Here is a 14861-nt window from a genome sequence, read left to right as displayed (position 1 = left end):
CTCAGTGGGTTAAAGCCTCTGCTTTCGGCTCAGATCGTGATCCCAGGGTCCTGGGATCTAGTCCCACGTCGGGCTCTCCACTCAGCAGGGAGCCTGCTTCCTCCTCTCTCTCTCTCTCTGCTTGCCTCTCTGCCTACTTGTGATCTCTGTCTGTCAAATAAATAAATAAAATCTTTTTTAAAAAGTGACTAAAAAAAATGAAAGTCAAGAATATTGATTGATTTCATCAAGTCATATAATTTATTTTGTTTCTTCTTAAAAATATTTAAGGTGCTGATTAATAATCAGAGCCAGTGTAGCCTAAAAGTCCTATTTTTCAAAGACTTAGAAAATCTGAGAAAGTGGATTAAAGAACACTGATGGTTGTAGAAATAATCTGGAATTGATTTCTTTATACTGGAAGTAGTTAATATGTTACAAAAATAAATGGTTAGCAGTTTACTTTCACTGCCCATCAGGCAAAATAAAAACCGGAGATTACAAGAACAGAGTTCAAGGAATCGGGGACTCAGCTTCTTATTATTTCCTCTTTCTCTCCCCACCATGAGGGGAAATCAACTGCCCAATCCAGTCTTGATTCTATTTCTCCTGCTCCTTCCCAGAGACGCTTCCACTGCTTCAAAACCGTAAGCAACATTTCCAGAAAATTCTACCGCCCTTCTCTTTCTCATTGTGTTATCTGCTTCTTGATATGTCTCACTTACTTATTTTCTGATTTCCTGTGAAGTTATCGGCCGTTGAAGGGGTTTGGAAAGGTCAGTAACTTGGTATGGCTCATGTGGAAAGGGGCATACTCCAGTTCTAGAAAACACAGAGACATAGGGCGGTAACATTTATGAAACATTCACCAAATAAGAATATAGAATTATACAACATTCATTTAATAATCATATGAAATTCCCACCAAAAAGGGGCAAAAAAGCATATTTTTATAATTGTCTCGTGAAAAGGGCTGCTGTGTCTCGTCCACTGTGAAATGGCTCAGTGGCCATATTTTCCCCCAGTCATGGATCACCAGGACGGATGCATGACTTTCACACAAGCCAAGCTTTGTGTGTCAGATCACTCAATTCATCAGCAAACCTGTAGAGGCTGGCATTAGATCTTGGGAATATACAGATTAACAAAATGTGGGCTCTGCCTTCAATACCTCACAGTATAGAAAATAGGAGGAGATAGTGCACAGAGAGAGGCATACAATGCAAAACCAGAAGCAAGCATTGCAGGATTTTGTGAGAATGCCCACAGAGAAAACCTCCCTCCTCCTGGAACCTTTAATTGATATAAGAGAAGGGGTATCACCCAAGTGTGCAGAGAGAAAGCTGTTCTTGAGATAAGTCCTATGAAGTAAATAGGATGTACCTAGATAGATGAGGACACTTCAGAAGGAGAGACAGGCCTGGGCAAACCAGAGCACTGCAAATACAGCACATTTGAGTGGTTGCAAAGGATAGGCAAAGAACAGCAGGAAAGTGGAATTTTCTTCTGGGTGGACATGGTAATATATTTGGTGATTAGCCTTGCCTAGCTTGGCTTATCTTCCAACATCAGAGAGTGTAAGAGAGAAAAGAGCTGGAAAAATACCACAAAGCAATTCAATTCCTCCGTACCTATTAATTGTTATCACTTCAGTGTCCTGGAATAAGGACATTCATATCACCCACATGAAACCCAAGACCACCGGGAGGCAGATTCTTAATGTTTTCATGATAATCAATGGGTTAATCACATTTTGTTGTTGCTAAAAAAAAAAAAAAAAAAAAAAAGTTTTTTCCGCTTTATAGATATATATAATTGACAAATAAAATTACAAAATATTTCAACTGTACCACAAAATGATTTCATATACACATATATGGAAGGAATCCTCCCATTGGGTGAATTAACACATCCATCTCGTGCATATTTACTCTACTTTTATTTCTCTAAGAACGTTTAAATGCTACTTCCAGCAAATTTCATTTATACAATGCAGAGTTGTCAATTATAGTCACCATGTCTTACATTATATCCCCAGACTTCATTCATCTTATCATAACTGAAAGTTTGTACCCTTTTACCAACCTTTCCATATTTCCTTCAACACCCCTCCATCCCAGGTCCTGGCAGCCACCGTTCTGTTCTCTGTTTCTACGAATTTGTCTTTTTTTTTTTTAAAGATTCCACATATAAGTGACAGCATGCAATATTATCTTTCTCTGGCATATTTCATTAATAATGATATCAAAGCCCATCTCCATGTTGTTGCAAATGACAAGATTTCCTTTTGTTAAAGTTGAATGGTATCCCATTTCTAAATTTGAATATGACTTCTTTTTTTAAAACGATCTTATTTGAGAGAGAGAGAGAGAGAGCATGAGCAAAGGGGCAGGGCAGAGAGAAAGGGAGAAGCAGACTGGGCTGAACAGGGAGCCCAATGTGGAGCTTTATCTCAGGACCACAAGATCTGACCTGAGCCGAAGGCAGACACTTCACTGACTGAGCCACCCAGGCGCCCCTGAAAATAATTTCTATCCAAAATACAAAATGACTCCTAGATTGCTTATCCATAGCTTATGAATAGTTTTACAAATATTGTGAGGGTGAATATCTCCACAGCACAACAGAAGCATATTAATGTTTAACTGGATGGAGGTTTTCTGAGGTTTCTAAGGTCTTTAGGATTGGCCTTTGAAGAATACATTCCTCTACCTTCTTGCTGAAATCTGGCTCTGTTCTAGGATTGGTGATTACAGAAAAGATGATCTAGAATACAGCCACAATAATGGTGTCTTTTTAACTTCTCCATGATTGATCCAGACGCCTCTTCTCCACAGGCAGTATCTGGTGCTGGTCCCATCACAGCTGTATGCTGGGGTTCCCGAGAAAGCTTGTGTCATGCTTAATAACCTGAATGAGACGGTGACACTCAACATAATTCTGGAGTATAGAATGCAGACCAGAACCCTCCTTGCAGATGTGGTGACAGAGAAGAACTCCTTCTACTGCAGCCCGTTCACTGTCAGTATGACTCCTAAGGGATACAGAAGCTCGTTAGAGGAAGAGCATATTAGCTGATGCCTTGAGTCCTGACCCCTGACAATAAAAAAGCATAATGAAAACACTGAGAAGTACAAAGTGACTTTCAAATTAGATTCTACTGAATATACTTTCATAATACTTACAAACAATTCCAGTGTGATATGCAAAACATAATAGTAGTGATAGGAAAGATTTCATTTGCTCTTAAACTTGTGAGGGAAATAAACTTCATGCCATTACCCATAAAAACACTAAAAGTCATAAATTTAAGTGACTTACTTAAGATCTCACAAGTGGTCATTGGTTAATGTCTTGTCCTTGTAACCTTTTATTACATAAGGAATTAAATAGTTAAATGATACTGGTTTATTACCAATGACATAACACATAATGTTGATGTTGACCATTGGAAAATAACATTTGATAATCATTTTAATGCCATCATATTGCTGTGGACATGAGAGCATGTTATTTCCTTCACCCCCATGACTATTTGAAGAACTAGTTCCTTTCATTGCAGTGACATTTTCCCTGTAAATCAACCAAGTGTTACTGTCATGTTACATTAAACCTAAGAATCTATAAACCCAGGGACATGATTTTCGATTTATTCCTCACTTGTTCTCTGGAACTGACCAGAGGAATAAGAAAGTCATAAAGGCTGAGACTTTCAGAAGTGGGTCTGCACAGATTTTTCAGCTCTTTTCTACCTTACAGCCTCCAGATGTACTGATTTCCTCAGGGTTGATTACTGTGGAGGTGAAGGGGCCAACCCAGCAGTTCATAAAAAGGAAGACAGTGTACATCACGAAACTAAACAGCCTCGTCTTTGTCCAAACAGACAAACCCATCTACAAACCAGGACAAACAGGTATCAGGAACCAAATCAGCAAGGGCCACTTTACGGGGCAGGTGTGTGGTTCCCTATTACCTTGTTTTGCAGTCATGAAAATCCAGGCATGTGGTTATCTGTGTTATTTACCCCCGATTCCCACTCGATGGTCTCATGAGGAAAATCTCTATGTTTCAGTGAGATTCCGCATTGTCTCTGTGGATGTCAATTTTCGCCCTTTGAATGACACGGTAAGTCTCATTATAGTGGATGAGGCTGGGGGAAATGGGAATAAATGTCAAGCCCATTTTTTTGGAGAACCTGAGACCAATAGGATCTCCTAAGAGTACCACTGCTGGATAATAGTTCACCAACTGTATTATGGAAATAAAATATTCAGTTGAAATTATCCTTTTAAAGATCCCAGTACTTTTTATTGAACAAAAGAAAGTAAGTGCACTTGATTTCTCCCTTAGAGAAATGGAGACTTTCTCAGAGATAAATTTCATCTGCAAAATAAATTTAGTTGGACCTTTTTACCTTAGCATAATGTTCCTCAATTGTACAATATTTCACGAAGGTAACGTCATGACTTCTCAAGAGCTGTATGTCCCAAACTAAACATGTAAACCGAACTGGGGCACATTTCCTTGTTTGGACAAGAAATATACAGACTCACTTCCTCTCATCTGGATAACGTATCAAAGCTGATGAAATGGCTTTCTTGTTCTGACTTCTATCCCACACTCATACTATGTTTTTTTTTGTTCCAGTTCCCAGTGGTTTATATTGAGGTAGGTAATATCTTATGTATCTCAGTTGGGATGAAAACTTACTACAGGTTATGTCCCATTGCCCCTTGCCACCCCTCTCTTCCCTCCCCACTAGCACTTCAGCAAAACTAAACAATTTTCCCTGTCTATCTTCAATCCTTTGGAGAGTGGAAAAGATGAAAATGAAGGGAAAAAAATCCCCTGAGACAATACAAGTTCATGACCCTTCCAATATTTCTGACCAAATTGGATAGGCATAATTTCAAAAAGAGGTATTGTGATCTGGAATATCTCAGAGCTGGTAAACTTGCTGCCCTTTGCTCAGTGTGGAATTCCTAGAAAACTTGGCTCAGTACCTTTGATGTCAACTTAACAACAATCTCTTACCCAACTCCCCATGTGCCCTCCCTAAAAAGCTTTTCCTCTACTCAGATTATGTATTTCAGTTGTTTCTATGAACTCATAGTATTTTTATCTATAGAATCCCAAGAGGAACCGAATTTTCCAATGGCAAAGTCTCAGACTGCAAGGAGGCCTCAGCCAGCTGTCCTTCCCACTCTCAGTGGAGCCCACTCTGGGTGCTTATAAGGTCAAGCTTCAGAGGGAGTCAGGGGCAAAAATAGAGCACCCCTTTGAAGTCAATGAATATGGTAAGAATTCTGCCTTTCTCCAAGACAGTTACGACATTACTTAAGAGTTTAAGAGTTTTGACACATAGGTATAGGCAAAAATATAACAGATAATAGTTGGAAATTAGCAAATTTTTTTTAATTTATCCAAATATTCACTAAGAATCTTTCATGTCCTATCTTATTTAATCCTTGTATCAACCATCTGAGGCAGATACTCTATGGTCTCTATTTTACAAGTGAGTACATCAATACTAGAACAGTTAGTAATTTACCAAAATCACAGAGCCAGTAAGAGGTAAGAGAGATTTTAATAGGTCCATTACCTTATTCAAACCAAAATTGTTAACCAACGCAACAAATATCTGCACGCATCTGTTGATCTGTATCTTATACCTCCTGGCTGTCTATGATCTACACCTAGACTACTCTAATCAAAATGGTCAGACATTGAAGCCATCTTATTAGTTATCAGCCATGTGGATTTTCTCATGAAAATGAAGTATTTCAGGCCATGGATGAAGAGACTGCTCACAAAAACATCATTCCCCGAATTCACCTGAACTGCTATGAGGATTATAGAACAGGGATATATTACAGGAACAGCGAGCCTTACACAACTGTGAGAGAGGATGGGAAAGTAAGGGTCCAGGAGGGGGAGCTAGGTCATAGGAAATTACCAACCAGTTCTCCTGAACCATGGGTGGGGAGGAATAAAGTAGCACCTTCCGGGGTACCTTCCGATCCCAACATGGACCACCAAGGGAAACCGACAGAAGAATCTATGGAAGACTGGATGTATCTGTTCTTCGTATCTACCACTTCTCTATTTCTGTAATCAAGCGTCTGGGGGTGGGTCTGGGGCCTCTTTTAGTCAGCAGGACAAGCAGTTGGGAAGAACTGGACACAGAGGGAAAGAATAAGGACAAATGGGAATTTCCTCACTTCTCTGTACCTGCCACCACATCGAACTAATCATGATGATCTTTAGAGACGAACGATGCTGCTTTCAACCAAGTTCAAAGGGGATTCTAGGAAATGTAGTACCAGCGTAACAAAATAAACATGGTACAAATACGCATGATCATAATCACGTTTCTGTGGTCAGTAGAGACCCTGCAGCTTCTTAATATAGTTGAAATCAGTTCATGTGATTCGATGTTATAAGGTTCTGTAATAAAATCATTCCAAATACTCACAAGATATCCTGCCCACCCACCTTCACCTCTTTCTTCCTTCTGTTGACGACAGTTTTGCCCAAGTTCGAGGTCCAAGTGAAAATGCCCAAGACTATCGGTTTTCTAGATGAAGAATTTACGGTATCTGCCTGTGGCCTGTGAGTTACATTTTTTCATCCATTTTTATCTCCTACTCTATGTTCATTGCAATTAATTGTTATCAGACTTCAAAGTATTTTAATTAGAGAATGACTTTCTCTCCAACACACTAGCTCCAGCTAGAGAGCAGGGGTGGCAGCATAGGACATTCCTACTACTACAAACAAAAGCATTTACTGAACACCTAAAGTGTGCCAGAAAATGTTTTAAGTGCCTTGTGCGATGGGGATAGTTATCCTTAGTTTGCAAATGAGGAAACTATAACACATGGGGGATAGAAAACTTGTTCAAGTAAATGGGAGACTAGAATTTAACTCCAGCAGTCTGGCTCCAGACCCTCAACTCTTCACCACTACCCTACAATTGCCTCTGCAATTAAAAAAAGGAAAATCTAGTTTCAGGAAACATTGTACATGCCAAACATTGTGCCAAACTGAACACAGGACATCCAGCTCAAGCTCATGCTCATGTTCATAACTTCTGTGTTATTCTGTATCCTATGATCCCCATTTTTTTATTGCTCCCAATTTCATAAACTATGGAAAATTAGGGGGAAAAAATGAAGCAGATCTTCTTAAATAGATATATAGATACATAATGTAGAATTTAAAAGACGTGTCATACTTATTTCCCTGATTGCTTTTTAGTTCAGTAGAATATTCTCCATATGCACTGAGGACACCTTACCTCTTGCTTTTGAAAACAGTGTGAGGATCATATTTTCATCTTTCTTACCACTTTTGAGGCTTTAGATTTTTCCCTCAGAAGGGAGAGCCCTTTGAGTGACACTTAAAGATAATATTCAACAAAGTGAGATACAGTAAGTGACTTAATTGCTCTATCAGTCCTCCTAGAAATTAGGGGGGAGAAACCTTAAAAAGGGGACGATCAGGGTCATTGAAGCCAAAACTCATCTACCTCACAGTTTGGACCAAATAATAGATCTCAAACTTTGGTGAACATCAGAATCTATGGAGGTGACTGGTTAAAATGTAGATTCCTTGACCCCACATCTAAAGATTCCATCATAAATCTGAGGAAGGATTCAGGACTCCGAATCTCCATACATACATCAAGTAATCTCAATGTAGGTGGTCCATTAAGCATACTCTGAGAAACAACGGACAAAGTTTGGATTCCCATCATGTCTTACTTCACTCAGCCTGCTATGACAAAATACCACAGAATGGGTAGTTTATAAACAACAGAAATTTATTACTCTTAGTTCTAGAGGCTGAGACATCCAAGTTCAAGGTGCCAGCAGGGTCACGTTCTGGTGAAGGTTCTCTCTGGTTCATAGCTGGTGCCCTCTTGGCATGTCCTCTTAGGACAGAAGGGGCCATAAGAGGACATAAAAGGAGCCTCTTTTATAAAGGCACCAACCACATTCATGAAGGCTCCACCCTCACTATCTGTGCACCTGTCAAAGACCTCATCCCCTAACACTATCATCCTTGGGGTTTAGGATATCCACATACACATTTGGGAGGGATGCAAACACTCAGACCATACCATAGCATATCCTTCCATTAGATTTGGCAGAATCAGACTAAGTCATTATGATAGGCTTCATTTATAACAGATAAGTTAAATGATATGTAAGTAGTGTTTTTGAATATTTAAGTTCCCATTTAAGTTCTCATTTATCCTCTGAAAGTACATGTGAATTAGGGAAGATTTAGAAATACCCTGTCTATATCTCCTTAAATTTTTCCCTAAAACAACTTAGGTGTTGTCAAAGTTGGAATTATAACCTAAATCATCTGATGGCGGGGAAAGAAGAAAATAAGATAGTCTTTAGTAAAAGCTCAACTGAGAGGGAGGAAAGGTCTGAGAAATACTACTTTGTTAATTTTCCCTTTAGAGGTGTTTCAAAGAAGATTCAGTTAGTATTTTCTCTTAGAGTTGTTGATGTAGGTCCACTTAGATAATTAAGACCTAGTTTCAGAATAAGTGCTTTCTCACGTACAAATGGTATGTAAGGAAATATAATTGTCATATGAACAAGATGGATATATGAATGGATAAAATCATGTGAAAAAATTAGGAGTTGTTTATATCAAATATCCTTTTGTATAACCGCTTTACTGTTATAGATACACATATGGAAAGCCCGTCTCTGGTCTGGTGACAATTAATGTATGTAGAAAATACTCAGGATACCATTCGACTTGCCATGGAAGACATTCACAAAGTATCTGTGAAGAATTCAGTCAACAGGTATGTGATAAATGAAACAAGATGGGATTGGGAGGGAGACAAACCATAAAAAACTCTTAATCTCACAAAACAAACTGAGGGTTGCCGGGAGGAGAGGGGTAGGGAGAGGGTGGTGGGGTTATGGACATTGGGGAAGGTATGTGCTAGGAAGTGTGTAAACCTGGTGATTCACAGACCTGTACCCCTGGGGCTAATAATACATTATATGTTAATAAAAAAATAAAAAGTTATATTAAAAAAAAAAAGAATTCAGTCAACAGGTATGTGGAAACCATTCTCCCCAGACACTAACACCAGATCTTGTTTTCTCATGAATTATAATGCAATAAAGAATATCATACCAAAGAATATAATATTGCATGGTGAAAACAGTATAACAGAAAGTAGTGTGGAGTAAGGGAAACATTGTAAGATCACCTGGTAATGTTTGGAGCCCACTGGAGAGCTGGGTTCATGAATTTATAGTGGTATTTATTTGGCCAGTTTTGTAACTTCCTTCTGAGAGCAATCAGCATGCCAGGTATAAAGGCATAAAATAATATGAAAGTATCCAAAGTTGGCCTTTATCAAACAGATAATAGAAAAAGAATATGACAGATGTTAAGAATTTGGTTAGTGAGAGGGGGTGGCTGACTGGCTCAGATAGTAGAGCCTATGACTCTTGAATACAGGTTCATGAGCTCCAGACCTCTACTGGGTGAAGAGCTTACTTTAAAAAAAAATTTTTTTTTGGTTAGTGGATGAATCAAATGACTTGCTATGGAATCTAAACTTCATATGGAAGAATAAAAAGATAACATAAAAACCCAGGAAGTGACAGTGAGTGGGCACTGTAAGGGTATGGAAAAGAAAGTGACCAAAGCTTCAGAGAGGGTCGCCTGGGTGGCTCAGTCAGTTAAGCACCCAACTCCTGCTTTCAGCTTGGGTCATGATCTTGGGGTGGTGGAATCGAGCCCCACTTTGGGCTCCGTGCTGGGTGTGGAGCCTGCATAAGATTCTCTCTCCCTCTCCTCTGCCTCTTTCCCAACCCTCCTCACCTCTCCTCCCAGACTCCTGCCTGCCTGCCCTCTTTCTCTTAAAACAAACAAACAAACAAAAAACCTGCAGAGAGCAAATGAATAAAAGGCAAGGGTGACGAATATGATGATGAATGTCAAAATAAACATCAATAAGAAAGATAAACATGAGAGAAATTACATTGCCAAAACTCTAATATATCAAGGACACAGGAATTAATTTTTATTTTCAAATGAATAAATTAAAATATGATTAAGTAAATTATAAGTAAATATAAGTATATTAAATATGCTTAAGCTTATTACACAATACATATTTTCATGTAAATAAGTAAAAAAAAAAAAAGAAAACAAATCTTTCCTAAGATGTGGTTCCCAAAGTTTAGTTTGGAAATCTTATGACTATAATGATTCATCTATTCAAAGAATATATATGTTTTTATTAATGTCCTAGGCATAGAGAAATACAGTTAAGAAAATGTAATCCTTCACTGATGTGTAGATGAAGGTGATCACAGAGGAGGTGTTGTGTCTGACCTGTGTTTAGAAGAGCAGTAACTGTTGGCCATGATAAGAATGGAAGAAAAAGAATGTTCTCTGAGGAACTATGTATGCAGAGAGAGTACGCGATGGCACATTTGGAAACTAGTTAGTTTAATTTGGCAGAAACAGGATAGACTTTCAGAAGAGAAGGAGGAAGGGGGAGGTTGGCAATGAGTAACTCAACAGTTAATGAAGACATCTGATGTCATTTTTGGCCTGGGAAGGAATTTGATGCCACTTTTGGTTTGGGAAAAGATCAGCACCTACAAGATGGTCAGAACTTTGTAAAATTTCCTTTGGCCAACGAAAAACATTCACAGGTTGATAAATGACTTTTTTGACATCAAACCAGAAAGCCCAGGAACTCTCTTTCTTTCTCTTCAGGCAGACAGTGAAGGCTGTTTCACACAACTTGTGAAGACGAAAGTATTCCAGCTGAGACAGAAGGGGTATGACATGAGCATACAAGTGGAAGCCAAAGTCAAAGAAGACGGAACAGGTTCATGTTATTTCGAAATATTTATTAATTCACTAATTCACCAATATGTTAAGCATTTATCAAACACCCATTCCATGTGAAACATTTTGTAGTTTCTGGGGACTATAAAATAACACAGTTCTTCCTATCAAGGATCTAGAAATCTAAAAAGAAATTACATAGATGTATGCATATGTGTATATGTATATATGCTTGTATGTATATATTTATAACCATAACAAAATTTCCATGAGCAATGGAAAAACTAAAGTCCAAATGAGCACAAAGAGAGAGAATGAATTCTATAGAGACAAAGAAAGTTTATAAAGTACCACAGGAGCTGATTTATGTAGAATGGCTAAAATTTTGAAAGCTCACGATGGACTGAGAACACATGATTCACGTAAAGCAAATGTGTTTGGTCTCAGAGGAATCTGAAAATGTAAGTTGGAGCTAAGGTGTGTAAAAAAGTAAATCATGTGCTACAAAAAATAGACTTTATTATGAAAAACCTTGGATATCGGCAGATAGATTCAAGGAGATGTTCTAAATAAACTGATTTTTGAAACTATAATTCCAGCAGACATAAAGAGGACAGGTTAGATGAAGCGATTTTAAGAGGTTACAATGTGATACATCAGATTACTGTTCAAAATTGTTCCAAAGATTACGAATCTGGGACCTGGGAAATGGAAACGCCATTAACCAATATTAGAAGTAGAGGAGAAGGAAGTATTATGATGAGAATGTGTCAAAGATAATCAATTGCAATCTGGAATATCCAGATAGAAGTTGACTCATTCTGCTTTAAAAATAATATTAAGGAAAACCAGAGCAAAATCAAGACCAGAAATGTAAATCTGGAACAATTCCCATCGTATCTATATCCTCCTAAAAGTAAGTGCATTTATTCTGAACGTGAAATCACTTAACATTGCCAAATAGGGACTAGAGACAGACAAGGAGAGACCCAAGGGCAGAAACAACTACATAGTTGTTTAGGACATAGCGTCAAATAAACCAGCTATAATAAAATTAGAAGTCATAGAGATGAACAGTAAAGCTTTAGATGATGAAGCCAAAACACAGATTACACTTCACTGAATGGAAAGACACCAGGTGTTGTCTATACGGGAAGAGTCAGTCATACAGTGAAAAGAAGGGTCTTGCTGGGGAAGTCGTTTGTGATAGACATTTAAGTATATTTCGAAGCCAATGTGAAAACTCATGTTGTATGCAAAAAGTCATAGGGAGAGGGGAGTTTCTGAGAAAGACAGAAACGAAAATGGAGCAAGCTCATGGAAGAAATGGGAAGAACCTAAGAACATAGACAGAACCAGTAAGATACTTGTGAAACCAGAGGAATTGGGGAATTAGGTATAATAACTTTTGTATGAAAGTGAGGCTAATGTCAAGTTGATTGTATTTGCTAGGTATGAAAAATTCTGGAAAGGATAAGAAATAGAATAGGGATAGTACTTTGCCAGGATGAAGTGAGGCTGGGGTGGGTGTGGGATGCGAGTTGAATCTAAACGACAATTCAACTTCACTTATTTCTTTTTCAGAGTTGGAGTTCACTGGGCATGGATCGTGTGAAATCACAAATACTTTAAGCAAATTGAAATTTACAAAAGTGGATATACATTATAGGCATGGGCTCCCTTTTTTTGGGCAGGTAAAATAATTTCTCAATAGAATTACAATTTCTGTAATTTGGGGAACTTTAAGAAAACAAATTTTATTCCACAAAAGTACAATTGATCATAAAAATATTTATTTAGAATGAGGAAAGAAATTATAGCCAATGACAAACTTAAAGGGCAAATACCATCACATCCAGAAAGACAAAGCAGGCTTTTATGAGTTTACTTCCTGACACAGCTCTGTAATACATTTTTCCTGTGTAGTTTGGCTGCGTATTTTTTGATTGCCTCTTTATAAACAATGATTTTGTAACATATTTTTTTACAGATACTTTCTCATCTAGATGATTTTTTATATTGATAATTTTTAAAAGTTTTTCTTAGCTTCAAAGCTCAATATTGGTAAATATTGATAAGTTTCCAGACTGATATCCAACTTAGTAAACTCTCAGTTTTCTGTTGTATAAGAGATCTAGGTTTCTAGCCATTTTAAATTTCCTTTTTTTAGTAACTAAGCTTTGAATTTAGAGTTGATAGGCGATTGGCAGTTGATAAGCAATTGGCAGATGTTAGGCAAAATCTCTTTGTCAACTGGGACATGCCTAAGTATTTCACAGTTGATGACATTATGAATTTTCTATTTACTTCATTTATTGCAGCATTTTGCATCCAATAGGCAAGAGATTAATAAATGTATACATATGTTGGGGCAGGGCCATTTTTGGATCAAAAGAAGAACGTGAGAAAACTGAGGACTTAAAGATGAATATGACTTGGCCAGAAATTTAAGAAAGAGGCGAGAATAGCCTGGGCCGTAGGTGTTAAACAGCCTTTAAAGAGCAGAGAACTAAGAGTGTGACTGACTGAGGTAGAAGACAGAGCTAACTGGATTGGCTGGATAGCTATAGGTAAGCCAGAGCAGATCTTGAGGGCCTTTTAGATTAAGTTCAGAATTTTGGACTGAGAAGTTACTGAAGAATTTAAGGAGAATAACATGATCAGTTTAACTCAGGCTGTAGAGAGAATGGTTTGAAGTAAGCCTGAAGCAGCAAGAGGGTGAACTGTGTAAGATTAAATAAAAAGCTATTGGGAATCAGGTAGGGAAAAAACACTGTGTTTTGTCAGCTGAGAAAAGAGGTGGAGCTAAGATGAAAACAAAGCCTTTATTTGGGGCCTCAGACTTGCAATGCAGAAAACATGGATTTGGGCAGCAGTTCAAACAGTGGCCCGCTGTCCCCAAGAACAAATAACAAGGGTTCTTGAAGACAAAAGAGAATTCTTGGACACGTTATTCATAAGGAACTTTGATTGGTGCTGTTGGCAGAAAACTAATCTCAAAGGACTATAATTGGTTGCTAAGGCTACCACCAAGTAAAAGCTTCTGCGGCAGGTTGCAGGTGTTTCTGTGAGTTGGGCCCAGTTCAAAAGTTCATGGGTCCTCCGGTGAGGATGTCAGAAAGCCCATCTCCTTAATGGCCTCCCAGCTCCTTTGTAAACCTCTTGATAAGTGATCTCATTTTATTTCACCTGAAACAGGTTTAACTGGTATAGAAATCAATGAAATGTGTTTAACAGAGTAAGAGACAGCAATTGGCCTTGGGTTATCATTCATCAGTGAAAGAGAGAAAATGATTTTTTAAAAGGCCCTTGATATTTCTGCATAATCTATGGGATGGATAAAATCACCATATACTGAGACAGAACACTGGGGATGAAGAAAATAGGGAAGGTTGATATCCTCAGTCCATTTTTGGGATATACTCAATTGTTTTGTGCTCACAGAATACTTATATAGGAATGTCAAAAAGAAAAGTAGTTTAGAGCCCAGAAAGCAAATCTTATTTACAGATTGATTCTAAGATCTTCAGGAAATGATAGCAGCCACGAGGTCAAGAGGTGAACACAAATGAAAGGGTAAGACGCCATTGCTATGTAACATCAGCTATCATTTCCACACTTCTAGGTTCTTCTTGTTGATGAGAAGGATCAACCAATCCCCAATAAAACTGTAAGCGTCAGTGTGGATATAACCGGGTACCATTCCAGCCTTACCACAAATGAGCACGGTCTGGTGAACATTTCCATTGATACCACCAACTTCCCATCTTCTCTTTTTACAGTTAGGGTAAGTGGGAAGGGGCATCCAGGACTACAGAGAGATTGCTGAGGTCACATAATTTAAGGATACATGGGGAGCATGTAAATTCTAGGGAGAAAAGAAATGGCAATAAAGAGTAAAATAGAAATTAAGCAATTCGGAGACCTAAATTATAAGAAAACATTATTTGCCCAAAAAGTTTGGCTTTAGATAGACTCCATTTGTGGCATGGTCTAGTTTCAGAAAACACATATTAGATCATCTTGATATT

General features: G+C 38.0%; 1 protein-coding gene across 3 annotated transcripts in view; it reads left to right on the top strand.

Annotated features, from left to right (window-relative positions):
- The first annotated feature begins 486 nt into the window (after positions 1 to 486).
- Positions 487 to 14861, top strand: part of LOC308348453 (pregnancy zone protein-like) — a 51820-nt gene continuing 37445 nt past the window's right edge. For all 3 annotated transcript variants that reach the window (XM_080812511.1, XM_080812510.1, XM_080812509.1), the window contains exons 1-11: positions 487 to 626; positions 2817 to 3000; positions 3739 to 3892; positions 4052 to 4104; positions 4627 to 4647; positions 5108 to 5276; positions 6507 to 6591; positions 8689 to 8812; positions 10756 to 10870; positions 12415 to 12524; positions 14456 to 14617. In XM_080812511.1, the coding sequence (XP_080668637.1) occupies positions 544 to 626; positions 2817 to 3000; positions 3739 to 3892; positions 4052 to 4104; positions 4627 to 4647; positions 5108 to 5276; positions 6507 to 6591; positions 8689 to 8812; positions 10756 to 10870; positions 12415 to 12524; positions 14456 to 14617 (1260 nt within the window). In that variant the 5' untranslated portion in view covers positions 487 to 543. The remainder of the gene's footprint in view (positions 627 to 2816; positions 3001 to 3738; positions 3893 to 4051; positions 4105 to 4626; positions 4648 to 5107; positions 5277 to 6506; positions 6592 to 8688; positions 8813 to 10755; positions 10871 to 12414; positions 12525 to 14455; positions 14618 to 14861) is intronic.

This window comes from Martes martes (assembly GCF_963455335.1).
Source record: "Martes martes genome assembly, chromosome: 8".
In the NCBI taxonomy this organism is placed as follows: domain Eukaryota; kingdom Metazoa; phylum Chordata; class Mammalia; order Carnivora; family Mustelidae; genus Martes; species Martes martes.
Note: the sequence above shows the minus strand (reverse complement) of the source record. Positions and strands in the feature narration are given on the sequence as shown.